General features: G+C 36.6%; 2 protein-coding genes across 2 annotated transcripts; both read left to right on the forward strand.

Annotated features, from left to right (window-relative positions):
• The first annotated feature begins 4,739 nt into the window (after nt 1-4,739).
• Nucleotides 4,740-5,681, forward strand: LOC102275228 (olfactory receptor 2T27). The gene has a single exon (XM_005896328.2). The coding sequence runs from the start codon at nt 4,740-4,742 to the stop codon at nt 5,679-5,681; it is 942 nt and encodes a 313-aa protein (XP_005896390.2).
• Nucleotides 5,682-18,371: 12,690 nt separating this feature from the next.
• On the forward strand, nt 18,372-19,340 carry LOC102278058 (olfactory receptor 2T2). Its single transcript, XM_014478397.2, has one exon. It carries the CDS (start codon nt 18,372-18,374, stop codon nt 19,338-19,340), a length of 969 nt encoding a protein of 322 aa, XP_014333883.2.
• Nucleotides 19,341-22,650: the final 3,310 nt, after the last annotated feature.

The raw sequence follows: 22,650 nt of genomic DNA on the forward strand, positions 1-22,650 counted from the left end.
CATCCCACCCTCTCCCTCTCCCACAGAGTCCAAAAGACTGTTCTATACATCAGTGTCTCTTTTGCTGTCTCGTATGTATTGCTTTTAATCTCCCCTTTTAAGTCCATTAATATTTGCTTTATATATCTTGGTGCCCCATGTTCTGTGAATATATGTTTGTAAATATATTTTCTTACTGGATTTATCCCGTTGCCATTATGTAATGCCTTTGCTTGTCTTCTAATAGTCTTTGTTTTAAAATCTATTTTGTGATATGAGTATAGGTAGACCAACCTTCATGTAATTTCTATTTGCATAAAATGTATTTTTCCATCATTTAACCTTCAGTCTATGTGTGTCCTTATTTCTGAAGTGAGCCTCTTCAAGGTAGCATACAAATGAGCTTTCTTTCTTTTTTTTTTTTTTTTGGATAAGATGTACTTATTTCCATTTTGCTAACTATTTTCTGGCCATTTGTGGCTCCTATCTTTTCTTCTTCTCTTTCTCTCTTCTTTTACATTTTGGTGGTTTTCTTTAGTGTTATGTTTTGATCCTTTTCTCATTCCTTCTTGTGTACTGCCTATAAGTATTTTCCTTGCATTTGTCTTTAGTTTTATATATTAATATAAGATCTTAAGTAAACAGCAGTGTGTTTTATGTTGTTAGCAACTTAACTTTAAATACATTCCAAAGCTTTCTATCTATCCCCTCTATGCTTTACTACTTTTGCTTTTTTTTTTTTTTTTGCTTTTAACCTTGCCTTATGCATTTGATCCACTATCTTTATTGTATACTTATATTTTCAATAAAAATTTTACTTTATGTGCTTTCATATTATTAATCAGTGCCATTCTTTCAGTTTCAATAAGTCCTTTTCAATATTTCTCTCTTTTTTTGCTTTACTTGTTTTTATATATTTTATTTTATTTTTAACTTTACAATATTGTATTGGTTTTGCCATATATCAACATGAATCCGCCCTTTCAATATTTCTTGTGAGGCCATTTTAGTGGTGGTGAATTCCAGCTTTTGCTTCTCTGTGGTGTGCTTAGTCACTCAGTTGTGTCCAACTCTTTGCAACCCCATAGACGCCTTTCAGGCTTCTCTGTCCATGGGGATTCTCCAGGTAAAAATGCTGAAGTGGATTGCCACTTCCTTATCCAGGGGATTTTCCCAACCCAGGGACTGAACCCAGGAATCCCGCATTGCAAGCAGATTCTTTACTGTCTAAGCCACTAGGGAAGCCCTTTGCTTCTCTGGGAAACTCTTAATATCTCCTTCAGTTCTAAAGGATGAACATGCTGAAAAAATAACTTTTGGTGTGAAGTGTTTTTATTTTCAGCACTTTGAATATGTCAAGCCACTCCCTTCTGACATGTAATATTTCTGCTGAAAAATCTGCTGGTAGCCTTATGAGTTTTCCCTTATACATAGCAAGTTGTTTTTCTCTTGCTGATTTTAGGATTTTCTCTTTATCCTTAAGTCTACTATTTTAATTCTAGTATGTTTTGATGTGTGTCTTTTTGGATTTATTTATTTGGAGGTCTCTGGTCTCCCTGGACCTGGATGTCTGTTTCCTTCCCCATATGAAGGAAATTTTCAGCCATTACTTCTTCAAATATTTTTTCTGGTTCTTTCTCTTATCTTTCAGAGATTTTATATGCAAATATCATTCTGTTTGATGTTGTCCCAAAGGTCTCTTATGGTATCCACTTTTTATTTATTTTTCAGTTTTGCTGCTCCTTCTGGGTGAATCCCATAACTTTGTCTTCCAGCTTCCTGATTTGTTCTTATACATAGTCCAACTCCTGTTGAACTAATCTAATGTTTTTTTTTTAATTCAGTTATAACTTATGTTTAAAATTTTCTATCTCTTTGTTGAAATCTGCTTTCTGTTCATCCATTCTTTTCCTCAGTTTGGTGAACATTTTTATCACCAATACTTTTAATTCTTCAGCATGTAGACTTGTTATCTCTGTTTTATTAGGTCTTTTACTGAGATTTTGTCTATTGCTTAGTTGGCTGTGAGGTCCAGATGGGAGTCATGGGTAGATGGGGCTCTCAGTATGGTATGCATACTAGCGACAGCAGGTTAGATGGAAATGTCCAAAATAATGCTTGCCAGTATATTTTTGAGATTAGTTGTTTGTCAGTTGCTTCATTTGCTATTATTTTCTCCCATTCTGAAGGCTGTCTTTTCACCTTGCTTATAGTTTCCTTTGTTGTGCAGAAGCTTTTAAGTTTAATTAGGTTCCATTTGTTTATTTTTGCTTTTATTTCCAATATTCTGGGAGGTGGGTCATAGAGGATCCTGCTGTGATGTATGTTGGAGGGTGTTTTGCCTATGTTCTCCTCTAGGAGTTTTATAGTTTCTGGTCTTGTGTTTAGATCTTTAATCTATTTTGAGTTTATTTTTGTGTATGGTGTTAGAAAGTGTTCTAGTTTCATTCTTTTACAAGTGGTTGACCAGATTTCCCAGCACCACTTGTTAAAGAGATTGTCTTTAATCCATTGTATATTCTTGCCTCCTTTGTCAAAGATAAGGTGTCCATAGGTGCGTGGATTTATCTCTGGGCTTTCTATTTTGTTCCATTGATCTATATTTCTGTCTTTGTGCCAGTACCATACTGTCTTGATGACTGTGGCTTTGTAGTAGAGCCTGAAGTCAGGTAGGTTGATTCCTCCAGTCCCATTCTTCTTTCTCAAGATCGCTTTGGCTATTCGAGGTTTTTTTATTTCCATACAAATTGTGAAATTATTTGTTCTAGCTCTGTGAAAAATACCATTGGTAGCTTGATAGGGATTGCATTGAATCTATAAATTGCTTTAGGTAGTATACTCATTTTCACTATATTGATTCTTCCAATCCATGAACATGGTATATTTCTCCATCTATTAGCATCCTCTTTGATTTCTTTCACCAGTGTTTTATAGTTTTCTATATATAGGTCTTTAATTTCTTTAGATAGATATATTCCTCGTATTTTATTCTTTTTCGTTTGCAATGGTGAATGGAATTGTTTCCTTTATTTCTATTAATTAATTTTCCTTAATTTCTATTTTCTCATTATTAGTGTATAGGAATGCAAGGGATTTCTGTGTGTTGATTTTATATACTTTGTTCTTGGTGTTTGATGTCAGAAATAGCCACATTTTAGTTAACTGGTAACATTAACCTTCCATCACATGTTCAGCACCAATGCCTGTATCCTGAGGCTCAATTGCTCTCACATAATAAGAACAGTCAGTGTCATGTGGGAGCCCCAAAAGATTACAAGGGAACAGGACAAGAATTTTTAAAATTCTGCCCCAATCTGGAAAGGGGTTCAGTGTCCTCTCTTCACCGCCCCAGTCTGTGAACGGACCGTGTCTTAATCATTTTTAATATTTTTAGTACCTAGCACATACAATAAATGCTTGCTGAATGAACTAATGAGTATGGCTGAGCAAGAACAGGATGCATAAGATGAGCCCTGGGTAACCTAGGAAAGTTTAGACTAGATCATGGGCCCATCTAGCATTTTCACATGGAAGGAAGGAAGGAAGAAGCTATTTCCCAAGAAAGAGGAAATGCTTGGAAATGTCCCTACCACCTATGCCACAGGACTTCTGAATCCAGTTAAAGAGAAACACTATGAGACACAAAGGATTTGGATCTGAGGAAATGCAAATTAGCGATATGGGAATTTTATCTTCTCTACACCACAGGATTTTACCTGCTGCATTTTTATTAAAGTAACCCAAAAAGTGAAAAATAATAATAATAATGCTTGCCAAAAACAGTATTAGCAAGGTAGTCTGAGATCACAAAAACGACTCCCACTGATGTTTTAGTTCCCCAGTAGAATCCCAAATAGTTCCTGTCTGTCTAGTACATGCTTCAAGGTTAGTAATAAAGTTTATGCACATTTCAATCTGGTGTTTTTGGACTGCTTTAGGGTCAAGTCTTCATGCAAACCCTTGAAGAGATTTTCCATCTGCTGTAATTTTACAGCTTTCCTTGATGTATTCCCCATTGTTATTTTAAAATCAAGTGTTTTGGGGGCTTTTCTGTCCTATACAGGGTCCTATAAACACACCTTTGTGATCCTTCTCAATTGTTGACTGCCACTGCTGGGTGATGGTTTCTTCCTTTGCTATGATCATGTATCTGTGTCTACTATCCATCTTGATGCTGTATTTTTACCCTTTGCTTTGGCTATTGTTCCTTTAATTTTTATGTTCCTTTCACAGGGACTTAGTCCACATGTGACTGTAGATTTGCTGTGTCCATGGGAGGAACTATACTGTCCAAAATCTCATTTTTATCTGTTTTATGTATATCCATCTCAATGCAAGTTTGTGCTTGAGCACAAGTAAATAAATAAATATTCTTGAGCCAACAGACATAAAATTGTTTTCTTGTGACCTCAGAGTCAAAAAGTAATAGTAAATTAAGAATATCATCCTTGAATGAATGATGGCATAGTGTGACATAAGCTTTCTGTGGCTGGTCTTCCAAGAAATTGAAAGTTTTCAATTTTTTGAATGATGGTGGGTCTACCTAGGTCCCAAAGGTTAAAAACTAATTTCTTAAGACAATCTATAATTGGAATCAACCTCAGGAAGTATTGGAAATAGTGGACTATAACACAAAGAGATTTGATTAATTTATCTTGATTTTTGTGTGGCCACATCAGGCTTTAAGCAACCCAACATTTACCTTATGTGTCCAACTTTACCTATTATATCCATCTCTCGTTTGTGTATCCCACAGAGTTATGGAGTGGAGCAATTCTTCCATGTATGCGGACTTTGTCCTCTTGGGCTTGTTCAGCAACACACGTTTCCCCTGGCTTCTCTTTGCCCTTATCGTTCTGGTATTTGTCATCTCAGTAGCCAGCAACACAATGATGATCATTCTCATCCACCTGGACTCCCGCCTCCACACTCCCATGTACTTCCTGCTCAGCCAGCTTTCCATCATGGATATCTTGTACATTTCCACCATTGTGCCCAAGATGCTGGTTGACCAAATGGTAGACCAAAGGGCCATTTCCTTTGCAGGATGCACTGCCCAGCACTTTCTCTATTTGACCTTGGCAGGAGCTGAGTTCTTCCTTCTAGGACTCATGTCCTATGACCGCTATGTTGCCATCTGCAATCCTCTGCGCTATCCTGTGCTTATGAACCGCAAAGTCTGCTTGTTGATTGTGGTGGCAGCCTGGCTGGGAGGGTCCATAGATGGCTTCTTACTTACACCAGTCACCATGCAGTTCCCTTTCTGTGCTTCTCGGGAAATAAATCACTTCTTCTGTGAGGTACCTGCTCTTCTGAAGCTCTCCTGTATGGATACATCAGCTTATGAGACAGCCATGTATGTCTGCTGCATCATGATGCTCCTCATTCCTTTCTCTGTCATCTCAGCCTCTTATACAAGGATTCTCATTACTGTTTACAGAATGAATGAGGCGGAAGGGAGAAAAAAGGCAGTGGCCACTTGCTCCTCACACATGGTAGTTGTCAGTCTCTTTTATGGGGCTGCCATGTACACCTATGTGCTACCTCACTCTTACCATACTCCTGAGCAGGACAAGGCTGTGTCTGCCTTCTACACTATCCTTACTCCCTTGCTCAACCCACTTATTTACAGTCTCAGGAACAAAGATGTCACAGGGGCCCTACAGAAAGTTCTGGGAAGGTGCTCATCCTCAGGAAGGTAACCACCTTCCAGAGAAACTGCATTTGCTGCTAGAGGTTTGGAGAAGAGGATATAGGACTTGTCATCTTTGGATTTAAACATTGTCTGCCTGGAAATAGCAGGTCATCCACATGCCAGCAACTGTGAGGCATCCTGGGATTTAGAAAGCCTACAGTAGCATTTTGAAGATTTTCATCATCTTTTGAAACATAAGAGGATTCTACAAAGGTGTTGAATGGAACTGGAATAAAATAGGGGTTTCAGTAGACGGTTCCACCCATACGCTTTCTACAAATTTTGCATCCCACTGAACAGATGTTTGTTTCCTGCCATGGTCAGTCATGGCAAAAGAAATGCTAATCTTCTGCTATTCCTCTAGCTTCTCATCACAGTTTCTTTTTAGACATCATACAAATTGACTACTTCAAAGAACCAATATGTCCAATATTATTTTGATTGTATTCAAATGCTATTTTAATAACTAATTGAATTTTTTACAAATGATGTTTTTAGCCTTCCAAAACATTTAATTCAATCAAGCCAATATTGGCAGTATCATTATTTTAAAAATTGGTTTGACTTTATGTAATCAATTTTTCAACTGAATTCTATTAACATGGCTAGTAGACACAATAGTAAACATCAATTTCTGGAAGAGACCAGTACCTTTACTTTTTTTCCCATGAAGTTTTGCTAAAATAATCTCAGAATAATGGACCAATGTGCTTTTGAGACTGGTAAACATGGATGGCTTCTACATTTTCTATCCTTCCTAATGATATAATTTAATAGGAACATCCAGGGCAGTTTGAAATCATATCTTTTTCGCTGTATTTAAATTGCCTGATGATCTAATATATTTCATTTGAAAGATTTTCATGCAAAAGAATGGAACTCCTTTGAGAGTTAAATGTTGATTTATTCTTTTAAAAATTAATATATACTACTCCTTATTTTCTATTTTATAATATTTTAATTTAGTTATAATTATTTTATTTAATAATTTAATTACTTGAATAATTGTGGTTAACCAATAGTCTTCTGAAGTAGAAAATTTTATTTTTCATCATCTTTTTTCTTTTATATGCTTTTCCCTACTTGACCAAACTCCTTCTATTTTGAGTCCTCAGTCTTTCTGTCTTTCTACCTTTATATCTTCAGGTTTGCTCATCTTAGACTTAATTTTCTAAAAAGAAAACATTTTGCATTACTAAAATGAGAATGCAATTATGTGTAAGCTCATTTAAAATTTTATTAATATCAGAGTGGTCTGAATATGTATAAGTCAGCTGAGAATTGACATATGTTTCAGAAAATCCAATGCTTCTACATCTTGGAAAAAAGGAGGAACATATCATTAGAGAACTTTCTAATGCATCTCACTTTTCTATGTTGCATTTCCATGTGGGTGAAAAATAATATTGTTTAGTATACCTAAATGTAAAAATTTGTCCTATTTTCTCTCAATAACACCTATATTATAACCAGAAGTTGGAGTCAACTTTTAAAGACTCCACCATTTTATCTAAATTTCCTAGAAACCTTCAAACTAGTCCTTGGAATTCATTTTCTAACATTTGTGTCATGAAGAGAATGATTCTTGCCAAGATTGGAAATTTTGGCTTTTTATGATATAGGAATAGTGAATATGCTTTACAAATAGCTTCTGGATAGAAAAGATATAGATTAGAAAAATTGCACTCACATTTAAAAAGATGCCTTGGTATTATAACCCTTATTAAACTCTAATTACAGACATGAAATTAGTTTTTTCAACCTCTCTATGTCTGGTTGAACAGATTAATTTAATTTCTTGAAATCCTCTTTTTCAAGGTATTAAATTAGAACATTCTAACTTAATTCTTACCTCAGAGGAATAATTTTAAAAGAACACGATATAACCGGTGCAAAGCAACTTTAGCTTTGGAAGGTGCTATATGCCATGATGTATTATTATAACTGACACAACACTATAGAGAAGAGGCAGTGAAACCTGCTTTCTTCACCCATTTCTATACCAGAAGTGGTCTTGTCTCTTGAATTGTACTTAACATAGAATTTCCTCTTGCAGAGATGAGGTAACAGAGGTGATTAATGTCCCCTAACTCTAACATAAGACCTTTATTAAAACATTCAGAAACTGTTTCAAGGACTGATGTTAGTCTGTCCACAGATAGCTTACAGTGAACAATGTCAGATTTGTGATCTCTGAAGATTTAGCTTCAGGTTCAGGGACCAGGCTTGATCACTCAAGAGCTTTTGTGTAGCAGAGTTTTATTAAAGTGAAAAAGGACAGAAAAAACTTCTGACATAGCCATTAGAAGGGGGATGGAGTGTGCCCCCCTTGCTAGTCTTATCAAGGCCTTATATACTTTTACCAGACTGACTCCCACAACAGACACCTTAAATTAACAAGATTAGAACTAATAATAAAAAGATCTTAACAGACCCACTCTTGAAACAAATGTCTTAAGATAACAAGATTAGTCAGAAGGTTCTTGTTAAAAAGGAGAAACATGTCCTTGAGTAAGATGCATTGTTGTTATATAATCTTTAGTACAGAGTTTAAGGGAAAACATGCTCTTGAGCCATTAGCTCTGGGCTTAAAGAAAAAGCATTTTATTTGACTAAGAGGAAAGAATGTAGAAAAAAAAAAAACATTTATCCTTTTCTCCTCCTTGAGAGCCCCAGGCCCCTTTCTCCTCCTGGAGGATCCTGGACCTCTTCTCCTTGAGGGCCTCTGACTCTTTATCAATCTACCTAAATTAACTCTCTCAAAAACAATGGTCATTGCCTCTAGTGTATCATGAGAGGACAGATATCCTAACTTCACTTCACACTAAATTCTACCTGACTTCAGAAGCTGAAGAAAACAAGCAAGAACACCCTATATGAAGAACGCTTCTTGAAAGAGAACTATATAGCCACCTGTGTAGGGGTTGATCACTTTCTTTTTCCACATGGTAAATTAAAAGGAGCCAGAGAATATTTACTTTTCTTTTGTTAGGTAGTTAGAATAGGCATAGGAGTCCAGAATGGCTGGGCTAAAAGACAAGGAAGGGAAAAGCCAGCGAAAATAGAACAAAGGAAGTTCCAAGGACCGGAGTGAGGACCTCAGGTAGAACAAACAGCACTCCTGGCTAGCCCAATTTACATAGGGCAGGCCCAGGGGGTTGGAAAAAACATATAAAAAGAGGAGCCGAAGGGCCGGGGGCCCTCTCTTCTCTTCTCATCTTTGTGTTGGCATGCCCCCACACCTTGAGGGTGTATTTTCCTGCTATTTTCTAAATAAAATTGAGCTGTAACATGGAGCTGTTAACACTGATCTGTTCAAAACCCGAGAACTATAACATGGTCTGTCCAAGAGCTGTGATGCACCACAGGCTTTAATGTCCATTGCTTCAAATTTTTGTCTAGATGAGACAGAACCAAGGACATTACATTTGCCTGACACTTTCCAGCTTAGTGACACTTATAGTTGTCACTCAGACGATATAAACTGAATAAATAAAATAAATGTCACATGTCTTATAATGCATTTGTTTTCAACATCAGTCCAGTTTCTCCCCTATACTGTAGTGTTAGCAAATCCAAGGCATATTTGGACATAGTAGGATCTTCTTTTCTTCAATTTTTGCTTTTTCTCTCCTTTTTTTTCTACAAATTCTTTCTCTTCCTTAATTTATACCTCTCCCTCTTCTATTCCTAACAATTCTTACTTCCCAAACACATTCCTCTTTTTTTTTCTCTCTCCCTTGCTCTTGCACTTTATCTATTCCCAACTTATTGTTTTATTGACTATGCTCCAGCTCTCATTGCTCTTGGTAGTGATGCTGTTCTTCTCTAGTGAATCATGGGATTTTAATTATTATAGATTACTAGGATAGCTAGGGGTTTGGGGATTTCAGGGACTTTTAAAATGGGCTTCTGTAGTGTGCTGGCAATAAAATGAAAGAGAAGATGAGGTTTTAATATAGAGAGAATTTTAATAGAAACTACTTAACATAGATGTGTTTGTCTTGGTTAGATGTATTTAACTGTAGCCAGAAGGTTTGCATAATGGAAAATGTAGACAAATCTAATAGTACTTTCTTAATTGTGTACTCTATAGGCCTCTTTAGTTCTGCTATTTCAACATAATTTTTAGTCTAAGAGTTCAAAAAAGGATACATGTATATGTATTCGATATTACTGAATCACTTTTTTGAATCACTGAAACTAACACAATGTTGTTAATCAACTATGATCCATTATAAAATTAAAATGTAAATAAAAAAAGAAAGTTATAGTCTGGAGAAATTAAAAAGTAAAATAAAATAAATGGATTTTCCCCAGCATTGAGAATCTACTGTTCCACAGTGAGCAAGGTAAATTTAGAGAAAGTTGTTTGCATCTCTAAGCAGAGAAGCAGAGACCTCATTCTCAGCTTATGATTGGGCATTCTTTCTGTCTTACATGTCTGATCCTTCACGTGTGCTCTGGGTAAGTTCTGTCATCTGCTTATGACTGCTTCTTTGATATTTGAATCAACAATTTTTTACTTAAAGTATAGACTTGCTGCTCCTGCTACTGCTGCTAAGTCACTTCAGTCGTGTCCGACTCTGTGTGACCCCATAGACGGCAGCCCACCAGGCTCCCCCGTCCCCGGGATTCTCAAGGCAAGAACACTGGAGTGGGTTGCCATTTCCTTCTCCAACGCATGAAAGTGAAAAGTGAAAGTGAAGTCGTTCAGTCGTGTCCGACCCTCAGCGACCCCATGGACATGGGATTTTCCAGGCAGGAGTACTGGAGTGGGGTGCCATTGCCTTCTCCGAAAGTATAGACTTATATTTTAGTAACTCCCAGTCTTTGTTTAGAGATATCCCAGAGCATCTTCCATAATCTCAAGAGAAATAGAAATACTCTAAACATTATTTTCTTCACTGTCTTATTTGTAAACAATAGATAATATTAAGTCTATTTTGGTTATAGTGAGGGATTATTAAAGATGAAGTAAACATAATAAAATAATGAGAATTAAAAAGGAAAAGAAGGAAACATTACTTGAATTCTGCATCATAGAAAATTTGAGTCTGAAGTAATCTTAGAGATGATTGTGCCAAACCTTTTCATTTAATAGATGGAAAAACAAACCCTGAGAACAGAATCCCCTTCCCAAAGACATATGGGAAATGGTAGAACTGCGGTTGCAATCGAGGTATCCTTATTCTAGTTTCATGGATATTTAGCATATCCTCTGAGGCTTTGTTTTTAATCATTCTCCCAAGAAGATGGGTGAATTATGTGATTTATGAGTCATTTAGATTAAATATTCTGGCAGCTTTGGAATTTTTCCCACTAGGTCTCTCAGTATCCTCACACTTTTTTCTTCCATGTATGAAGTTCCAGTTAGGGAACCTGATATGTGCCTCTGTCTTTCAAGAACATCAGCAGAGAACTAACTCTTTAGAAATTTAGAAAGAGCTTCCTAAAAATATATTAATTTAGGTCTTATCGTGATAAATACTGGGATTTTTTGTGTCATTAAACAATTATTTATTTAGGACTTAAGCAGTAAATAACTCATTTACTACAAATGGTGGAAAAGAAAATAATGAAGGACAAGAAGAAAGAACTGCTTATCAGCATCTGCTTTGAACAAGGCCCTTAGTTCAGTATTGTATGTTCTATCTTACTTCATTCTCTTTTTTTTTATTTTATCTTATTTTTTAACTTTACAATATTGTATTGGTTTTGCCATATATCAACATGAATCTGCCACAGGTATACACGTGTCCAAGAAGAATTCACTCTAAATGCCAGGTAGCACTTTGGAATGGGGTAGGCAAACAAAATTATCTGAGGTTAAACAAAACATCTAGAATTTAAGAATTACTATCTTAAAATATAGGTCTATTTCTACCTCTGTATAAGGACTGTTACTGGAAAAGGCTAAAGGAGATAAAGGGTATTAGTAGGAAAAGAGCTAAAAGAGAAAGATGAGCAAGAAAAAAAGAAAGAAAACCTTGAGAAGTTACAAAATATCTATCATATATAAATAATTTAGACTCTGATACTTTACCAACAAAAATTGTCATGTTCAGAAGCTGTGTTATTTTCCTTTGTAAACTTGGTAATAATAATAGAAGACCAGCTTGTTATAGCAGCACTTCTCAACCATTTTCCTGACATGGACATCAAAAAAAAAAAAATGGTAGTCATTGGGGTAAATTGAGGTGGTTGTTGACTGCCAAATCAATTTCCTGGTGGCTATACCTGCTCAGGTATTATCAGACCCATTTAGCGTTGGGGACATCAATGCTACTGCTGCTGCTGCTAAGTCGCTTCAGTCATGTCCGACTCTGTGCAACCCCATGGACAACAGCTCACCAGGTGCCTCTGTCCACAGGATTCTCCAGGCAAGAATACTGGAGTGGGTTGCCATTTCCTTCTCTGGGGACATCAGTACCTGGTTGTAAACCATTGGTGGCTCTGTATTGAGCTACATCACACTGGAAGGAAAAGGATATTCAAATAATTCTATTTCCAAATTAAAGGACTTTTATATTTGTTGATAAGTGATATAAACTATTCTTTAAGAAGCATTAGGTAGTTATTGAATAGCACTCTAAATGGCTGGAAAATTTTATCACATGTGATAAATCTAGTCTTGGTAAATTCAAAAAAATTGAAATCATTCCAAGCATCTTTTCTGACCACAATGCAGTAAGATTAGATCTCAATTACAGAAGAAAAACTGTATGGAGGCTGAACAACACGCTGCTGAATAACCAAAAAATCATGAAAGAAATCAAAATATGCATAGAAATGAATGAAAATGAAAACACAACAACCCAAAACCTGTGGGACACCGTAAAAGCAGTGCCATGGGGAAGATTCATAGCAATACAGGCATACCTTAAGAAACAAGAAAAAAGTCAAATAAATAACCTAACTCTACACCTAAAGCAACTAGAAAAGGGAGAAATGAAGAACTTCAGGGTTAGTAGAAGGAAAGAAATCTTAAAAATTAGGGCAGAAATAAATGCAAAAGAAACAAAAGAGACCATAGCAAAAATCAACAAAGCCAAAAGCTGGTTCTTTGAGAGGATAAATAAAATTGACAAAACATTAGCCAGACTCATCAAGAAACAAAGGGAGAAAAATCAAATCAATAAAATTAGAAATGAAAATGGAGAGATCACAACAGAAGTTTTAACTTTAGAATGATCTTTACTTTCATCTCTACATTACATGCTTTTTTTATTCTTAAGAGATGCCAGGGTTAGATAAGTAGTTTTATGAAAAAAATCTCAAGAAGTAATTATAACTTTTGCTTTGGAAAAGAATAGACTCTCTGGTAAAAGGATTGGACTTTGGCTGGTCTTCCTCTTATGCACGAGGTGAGCCCAGTAAATATAGATTAATTACTAACCTAGGGATTTCTCCTGCAAGATGCTGAGATCCAATGTTAATTAAACACTTACTTTTGTCTTAGTCCCACCCTCATATCCAAGTATTTTAAAAGGCTGCCATTTCAATGTTGCCTAACTAAGGTCTGGACTCAATTGCTCTGAGGTAAGAGTAAATAATTTCATGGAAACCAAATAGAACATTTCCCATACACTATAATGTTTTCTTTAGGCATCACTCTAAGACTATTAGAAACTATCTTCAGGTTTAAGAAGGATAAATTTGTACATTCAGTTCTCAGAAAAGGGATACTTTAGCATGAAATAGGAAGCATAGGGGAATCTAGTATTAGTTTATGGGTGCTTGAATGAATTTACTAAAGAGAAAAAGGGCATGTAAAAGCTGATGGTTGAAAGATCTAGCTTAGTATTCATGATGAGTAATTTTTAGACTTTAATGTCTAAGATATGTATTACTAATGAAAAGCATGGATTGCCCTCTGAATATTTTTTATTTATTTATTTTTTCTGTCTGAATATTTTTAAGGCAAGAGTTAACCTTTTTGTATGGAAAAAAGTGTGGGTAGAGGTTTTTGCGTCCTTAGAGGGAGATTGAAATATATTGAATTATTTCTCTTTATTATTATTATTATTTTCTAAGCTCCCTTCTCCCTTCCTTACTCCATAGGCATGGTCATATGCTCTCATAGTGCTCAAAAGATAAAATCTATTTTTTTTTAATAGACAAGCAGCATTTCTTAAAGAAATTCCCTTAAAAGATTTTACCATGGTCCTATCAGAGACCACTGGGCTGAATCACTGAAGCAGAATAGGATTGTGTCTACATGTCAGAAACTTAGATCGCATCATGCAATAATGAGCACGTTACATTTAGAGCTACAGGTATCAGCTTTTTATGTTCCTCTGTCATTTCTGGTCTTGTACAGTTGTTCCTTTCCTCTGATTCTTTACTCCCCTATAGCACTAGCAGAGTAGAGAGTAGATGTCCCCTGTGCCTGATTCTTTGATTTCTGTTTACCTCTGCACAAACTGACACCACTACTCAGGATATATCTCTATTAATCAAAATAAGTAGCTGTCCTGGCATCTGACAGCTTTAAATTTAGACCCTTCATACAATATTCCAGGAAGCCAGATGTACTTATTGTTTCCAGTTCAGTCAGTTTTTAGTCGCTCAATTGTGTCCAACTCTTTTAAGACCGCATGGACTGCAGCACTCCAGGCTTCCCTATGCATCACCAACTCCTGGAGCATACTCAAACTCATGTCCATCGAGTCGGTGGTCACATCCAGCCATCTCAAATCTTGTTGTCCCCTTCTCCTTCTGCCGTCAATCTCTCCCAGCATCAGGGTATACCCTTAGCAGTGTGCTTTAGGTAACTTGGCACCTGGTATTAGAACTAACACTTTATGATTAAATATATGTACATATTTAAATCTTCTGTACCTTATGATGTTTTGACATCTTAACATTTCTAGCTGTGGAGAGACTGCCCCTCCCTGGACTAGTCAGTTATTAGAGATAGCACAAGTCTTAGAATGTCTTTGATATGAAAACTAAACTATCTGGAATCAGACCTTCTCCCTGTCAATTGTACATACAGTGAATCAGAAAGGATTGGTCCAAGACCTCCTTATCTTCGGTAATCCTTCTCCCTGATCTCACTTGAAGGCCTATTTTTACAAGATGTTGCAAGGATCTGAATTGTGTCCAGACTTCTGTGGCTTCTCTCAGAATAATTTCAGTCTTATTGTCCTGAAATGTTCAGGTTCTACCAGCTAGCACCTTGCACAGGAACCCTCTTTCATTTCCTTACCTTTACTTTCCACATGGCATATCAGAGAAAAAAATCAAAGCCTCTTGCAGAACTTACCCATCCTTTCCCATGGCAGAGATCCAGAGTCTCCATTCACAGTGCTCTTCTTACTTTGGCTGGATCTTCCCATACCCTGCTGCTGCAGCTGCTGCTGCTGCTAAGTCACTTCAGTCGTGTCTGACTCTGTGTGACCCCAGAGACGGCAGCCCACCAGGCTCCCCCGTCCCTGGGATTCTCCAGGCAAGAACACTGGAGCGGGTTGCCATTTCCTTCTCCAATGCATGAAAGTGAAAAGTGAAAGTGAAGTCGCTCAGTTGTGTCCGACTCTTAGCAACCCCATGGACTGCAGCCTACCAGGCCCATACCTTAGCCTCTGCCATACCAGGTGGTTATGGAACTATACTAGGTGATGTTATGTCAGTTCTGGAGGTGGGGCATTCTCTGTCTTGAACAACAGAAAAGCCTGAACCTGGGGCCATGCAGATACAAGGTTTCATTTTTTCTTCTAATTTTTAGAAGGATTGTAATTAAAGAAGGAAATGGTAGAAAACTTGAGACTAGGGAATAATGATGATAGTGGTAGAAAGGTTACCTAACGGGGAATGTAATCCAGTATCTAGTATGTGTAAACCAAATCACACATTACATTAAACAGTAGTCAATAGCGTTAACACTAATGTTAAAATTAGATACTGGGAACTGATGCAAATAGATTACATCATGACATGTCATTGTGCTCATAGTGTAGATGTTGCCATGTCAAACATTCCACAGTACAATGTTAACTACATATTTTGATCGTGTGTCACATTAGTTTTTTATATTTGATTCACTGACAAAAGTAACACATACACCTTTGTGCTAAGCCTCTTAGTATGCTATTCCTCTAACAGGATCTCTTCCCTACTCTTAAATATTCTCTCTCTTACACACACATACACACACACTCACATATACACAGAGAAGCAGCTTGGATCCAAATTGAGGTTCTTTTATTCACTGAAACTCTGATTGTTTTAGAAATAAAGTTAGTTTACAACATATCCTTGTCCTCCTTCAGTTTTATTAATATATTTTAACATTCTGGGATCTACTCTAAGAAAGGATCTGGAGTTTGAAGAAGTTGCGTTCCTTAATCAAAGATTTCTGAGGCAATGAGAATGATTTACTATTTTTCATATTCTGTAGACTCCAGTCTGAGTGTATGTGTGAAATAAATTTCTCTGACCCATATTTTGATTGCAAAGCAAGTTTTCCTTAGGCAATTTTCAGATTATTTGGCTATCTCAGTTTTTCAGTGTATTTTCAAAGTGATGATTAGGAGTGGATTTGATACTGTCAGTAGTGCACATAAAATCTACAATGTGCTTAAGTGAAAAAAAGGATTGTTGATCAAGATAAAGTTATTGTCTACCAGCATGAATATTTTTATCCCAACCAGTTATTGCAGAGCTCCATAAACACAGTTTTAATTCTAACATCTTAAATTTAATTTCTGTGTCTATGATTCAGAGCTGTGGCTTTCACAAGTAAATCTTTCACATATTTAAAAAGGCAGAAGTAGCTGACTTTTATCAAACTTATTGAAAGCTGATATTTGATATTTAGGTAAGGTTTATGCTGGTTTACCCAAGCATTTGTTTTTCTCCTTCTCAATTGAAAAGGTATATTAAAGTTTCAACACAGACCAACATAAAATTGCTTTTTACTTTCTTCCTCTGGAATTTTGCTCATTTACCTAGTCTATAATGTAATTACATCTTTAATAAACACTCAGAAAAAGTCCCAGTATTGTTCCTAATAGTTCTGCTTCAGCATAAAGATTAATTCATTCTTAATACCTCAAAGACTATATATTTATTTAAAAATCCAGATAAAGTATTAGTAACTAATATATTTTATTGAAATATACTTCTTCAGTAATTCTGTCACTAAAATGAAGAGATGTACACTGCAGAAATGTACACTATAAAACAATGGTAATAATAAACTCATTCCTCCATGTTCCTGAATATATCTAAGAAGTGCGCTTTTACATCTCTCAAGAATAAAAGATGCAAGAGTTCATTCCATCTAGTTCAACTGAGTTTTTCCCCTCTAAATTCAGGAATCTCATTTCCATCTAGAGTTGCCTTTACTTATAAACATAGAGGATAGATAACAATGTAGAAATATAATTGTTAAGGAATTAAAAATGAAAAACAAATCAAGTAGTAATGGATTCCTATGACAATATAAAATTTTCATAATTTCAGAATGTCAGAAAAACTGTTAATGTTTGGCTGAACAATAATTAAAAAGTTGCTTAGGTCACTATGAAATGATATGAGGCCATTCTAAGTGATAAAATCTCAGTCCACTCAGTGGTGTCAATCAGAAAGATCACAGTGTTGAAGAACCCAAAGCCTTGCTTGTAGAATACATTTAAGGTGATACTCATTTGAGATTTATGACCCTATATTATTCTGTGAGAAAAAAATGGATCCAAATACTTAAAATGACCTGTGCCTAAAATATGAACTTCCTTGGCAGAAAAACATCTAACCATAGGCCACAGATATTGACCATTAATTAAAGTTTGTAGTATTGCCTTGTTAATTCCTGATCAAAGCAGCTTAATTATAACAACAGCCAAATTATGTAAATTTATTGGCTTCATGCTTATTTTTTATAAGTTTATGAAATCACAAATGGATGTGCATGATGTTAACAATGCAATATTAAATGGCAGAGTGCAATTTAAATTTAATCTACCCATACATATTGATTGCAAGGCAATATGAAGGGTAAGGCACAGTTATCAAACTGGAGAAATTTTTATTCTAAAATAAGATTATAAAATATATACAGAAGATAGTTCAAAATAAAAATAAAGAAAAATTTGAAAATGATACTGTATAAATTATTACATTTATATCTTATATCAGCCTACAGAGATATAGACCTATGATAACTTTTCACAAGTGATGAAATTGAGTTAGTTTATAGATTAATTTTTCTGTCCAATGGTCAGTCAGTTCAGTTGCTCAGTCGTGTCCGACTCTTTGCAACCCCATGAATCGCAGCACTCCAGGCCTCCCTGTCCATCACCAACTCCCAGAGTTCACTTAGACTCACGTCCATTGAGTCAGTGATGCCATCCAGCCAGCTCATCCTCTGTCATCCCCTTCTCCTCCTGCCCCCAATCTCTCCCAGCATCAGAGTCTTTTCCAGTGAGTCAACTCTTTGCATGAGGTAGCCAAAGCACTGGTTTCAGCTTTAGCATCATTCCTTCCAAAGAAATCCCAGGGCTAATCTCCTTCAGAATGGACTGGTTGGAAATACCAAGACAGATTCAATATGATTCTGAACTGATGTTCTTTCCTTTATCTCACTCTGCTTCTGACATACTATCCATGGTAGGCCCTCCCTAAATTTTGGATTATTAATTAACCTAACAACTTCCTGTCTTTGCAGTTCTAGGAGCTATTATGTGCTGTAAACATGGAGACGGTTCTTCAAAATTCCACTGACTTCATCCTCTTGGGCCTCATCACACATCCCACATTCCCTGGGTTTATCTTTGCAGTGGTCTTCTCCATCTTTCTGGTGGCTGTAACAGCCAACATGGTCATGATTCTGCTCATTCACACAGACTCCCACCTCCACACGCCCATGTACTTCCTGCTTAGCCAACTGTCCATCATGGACACTGTCTACATCTGCATCACTGTCCCCAAGATGTTGCAAGATCTCTTGTCCAAGGAAAAGACCATCTCCTTCCTGGGCTGTGCACTTCAGATCTTCCTCTACCTGACCCTGATTGGAGGGGAATTCTTCTTGCTGGGCCTTATGGCCTATGACAGGTATGTGGCTGTGTGCAACCCTCTTCGATATCCTCTCCTCATGAACCGCAGGATTTGCTTGTTTATGGTGGTGGGTTCCTGGGTTGGTGGCTCCTTGGATGGGTTCATGCTGACTCCCTTTACCATGAGCTTCCCTTACTGTGGGTCCCGAGAGATCAATCACTTTTTCTGTGAGATCCCAGCAGTACTGAAGCTGTCTTGTATTGACACATCACTCTACCAGACCCTGATGTATGCCTGCTGTGTGCTGATGCTGCTCATCCCTATATCCATCATCTCTGTTTCCTACACACGCATCCTGCTCACAGTGCATCAGATGAACTCTGCTGAGGGCCGGCGCAAAGCCTTTGCTACCTGTTCATCCCATATTGTGGTGGTGATCATTTTCTATGGGGCAGCCTTCTACACCAATGTGCTGCCCCAATCATATCACACACCAGAGAAAGACAAGGTTGTATCTGCCTTCTACACCATACTCACTCCAATGCTCAACCCACTCATCTACAGCTTGAGAAATAAAGATGTGGCTACAGCTCTAAGAAGAATACAGGGGAGATGTACATACTCCCAGAAAGTCAGAGCAGGGGATGTGTCCAAGAAGTACTAGAAGGATCTGGGTACAAACTTTCTTGGTACTGTGGCTACTGGCACACAGTAATTCTAGAAAATATATTGTTGGTTCTGAAAAATATTCACTATCATTTTCACAATCCTGGATTATATCAGGCAAAATAATTCTTTTGACACCAACACTTAAGAACTGTAGCTGAACACAGCCAGTATCTCAGCAACAGCCAACTCACTTGTCTGGATTAACTGACAGACATCTCTCAGAAAGCATTTTCTTCTGGTAGCATTATAAATCCAATTCCAGTCAGTCCAAACATCCCTTTGAAAGTCCTGAATGGATATTTTTATGTTACATATTTTCATGTGCCTTTTGTGTCTGTATTTCTGACAAACTTTTGAATAGAAAATGCGAGGAATAATTTTCATGTCCTTGTTGATTTAAAGTCAAATGTTCAATACAAATTAAATATTTTCTGATGACTATAGTCTATGTAGCACCTCCATTTAGAAAACTTTTGTAAGGATAATTCAGTTGGGTTTGGGGTTCAGTATTCTTTGTTATCTTTTATAAATGTCTGTGTTCTCTAATCTCTAAATTTAAACTGTTATCATAATTTTATTCATGTAGAGTTCATTATGTGTCTGGAAATCACTAACTATTTACTGATTGATTAGATTTGACTTCTATTATTATTAAGATAGATATTGCTACAATCCTTTAGTAACTTCCATTTATTGCCTAATAAAATGACTTATGAAACAAAACATGAATAAATCAAGACCTTTTGTTAGTTAAATCAGCTCCCTTGGTCAATTTTCCTATTGTAAAAGTTTTCATCTAGTAGACTGGTAATATTTTTTCTATTAATTATCTTTTGGTTATTTGAGAAGCTTTAATAGATACAGGATCCTGATACAACAGAATGTTTATTTAAAAAGACCACACTCACTAAGGACTGTCCGTCCATTTACCTACTTAATTTTAACTTCCTTCTTATGTGTAAGGCACTAAAATATGACAAATAAATTTTTATTCACCTAGTGTTTATTTTGTTTTGCAATCAAAAGCTTAGAATGTGCTGGGATCATTTTTGGGTGATTTTGTAATTGACAAAGATTAAGAATAGGTTACTGTATGTCCTTGTAGTGCCAGTGCAAAGTGAAAACTGTATCCTTCATAGATGTTCATGTAAGTAAATCTCATCCTCACTAATATGCTAATCCAGGGTTCATTTTGCCTTGGAAGATTCCCCCAAATTTGATCTTATGCTGAAACAAACAAACAAATAGAAAAGAGATGGAAAAATGGCTTAGATGGATGAATCTCTTCAAGTAGAGAAACTAATAAAACACTAATGAAAGAAATCAAAGATGATACAGATGAACAAATTACCATATTCTTGGATTGAAAGAATCAATATATTGAATATGACTTCAGTTCAGTTCAGTCACTCAGTCGTGTCCGACTCTTTGTGACTCCATCAATTGCAGCACACCAGGCCTCCCTGTCCATCACCAACTCCTGGAATTCATTCAAACTCACATCCGTCAAGTTGGTGATGCCATCCAGCCATCTCATCCTCTCTCATCCCCTTCTCCTCCTGCCCCCAATCCCTCCCAGCATCACAGTCTTTTCCAATGAGTCAACTCTTCGCATGAGGTGCCCAAAGGTTTGGAGTTTCAGTCATAGCATCATTCCTTCCAAAGAACACCCAGGACTGATCTCCTCTAGAATGGACTGGTTGGATCTCCTTGCAGTCCAAGGGACTCTCAAGAGTCTTCTCCAACACCACAGTTCAAAAGCATCAATTCTTCGGCTCAGCTTTCTTCACAGTTCAACTCTCACATCCATACATGACCAAAGGAAAAACCATAGCCTTGACTAGACAGACCTTTGTTGACAAAGTATTGCCTCTGCTTTTCAATACGAATATGAATATTTTATTAATTCTTGAGAAGCCACTCTCCAGCCAACCACCCTATGAAGCAAGCTAGATGGATCTTGTCTGTGTTTCAGTGGTATGATCATTTAGTAAACATCTTTATGCCAGGTCTTGAAAATGTAGTTCACACTGAGGCTCTAACAATATGTATTCAAAAAGCTTTAAAATGATAGCAATGTTATATCCCTCCTAAACAATGAAATGACTCAATGAAAAAAGCTGTTCTACAAAATAAGATGAGCTTGATTGACTTATAAAGCAAAACACGTCACTTACCAGTAAAGTCAGATTGGCTTGCTTAACACTAAAACCAAGCTACCTTGCTTAGCAGAAATACATGTGACAGAAGCACAAGACATGCCCTAAAAAACAAAACAATGGTGTCATGAGACCCACATCCTTCCCTGTGAGTTCAGTGAGTTAATAACTCCTAAAACATACTTTTTGGCCCCAACGACATGTTCTTTGCACAATACCACCACCACCACCACCACCCCCCCCCCAAAAAAAAAAAAACAATAGTAGAGAATAAAGCCTAAAACTTGCCCAGTGGTGTCATCAAGTAATTACCCCCCAAGCATGCTCTGTGCACACAAAAAACAATCATTTATGGAAAGGTGACTTTTCAGAATGAAAGACCCTCATTGTACTGAGACCTGAAAATATTTTTTGAAAGTGCTGTGACAGTCCTGACCTGACCATATAGGGATAAGTAAACTTCTCTGCCTTATTTGGGAGAGGGAGATGGAAATATGACATCTACTCAAGAAAGACAAAGGAGATCTTCTCCCCCTCCCCTCTCTTTCTTTGATTATAAAAATATAACCCACTGAGTGCTGGGGGCAGTGCAACTTTTGCCTGCCTATTTGTTAACCTTACAAGCATCTCATTCTAATAAATCACTCCTTATTTATCACTTTGCCTCTCACTAAATTCCATTCCACTGTTGAAACATAAAGGCCTGTGATGCTGGAACTCTTCAGAGTCCTGGAAATGACACCTAACAATTTCACCATAAGCGTCCACATGAAAAATCTCCCAAATGTCAGACCATAATTCCTTTCCCCATAGTTCTTTGGAGTGAATTTTCCAGTTATTCTTAACCCATAGGGGTAGCCAAGTGGCCAATTCATTGTTTTCTGACCAATAATATATATATGTATATATATGGCATTCAGTTAAATTTTATTGTTTTAGAACCTGATATGCTACTTATAATTCATCAAAATGGCCACTATTAATATAATTCTTTATGACTTCTGGAAATTTCCTACTCCAGAAATCCAAGAGCACTCTTTTGTCTTGTTTTTGCCATAAGCTCCAATTAGCATATAGATAGATACATTTAATTTTATGTCTCCTGGCTGTAGCTCAGAGGGTATTTGATCTCTATTCAAAGATAGA

Source organism: Bos mutus, chromosome 7 (assembly GCF_027580195.1).
Source record: "Bos mutus isolate GX-2022 chromosome 7, NWIPB_WYAK_1.1, whole genome shotgun sequence".
In the NCBI taxonomy this organism is placed as follows: domain Eukaryota; kingdom Metazoa; phylum Chordata; class Mammalia; order Artiodactyla; family Bovidae; genus Bos; species Bos mutus.

Coding starts and splice junctions, on each gene's coding strand:
- LOC102278058 (XM_014478397.2), top strand. CDS start 18,372: ATGGAGACGGTTCTTCAAAATTCCACTGACTTCATCCTCTTGGGCCTC.
- LOC102275228 (XM_005896328.2), top strand. CDS start 4,740: ATGGAGTGGAGCAATTCTTCCATGTATGCGGACTTTGTCCTCTTGGGC.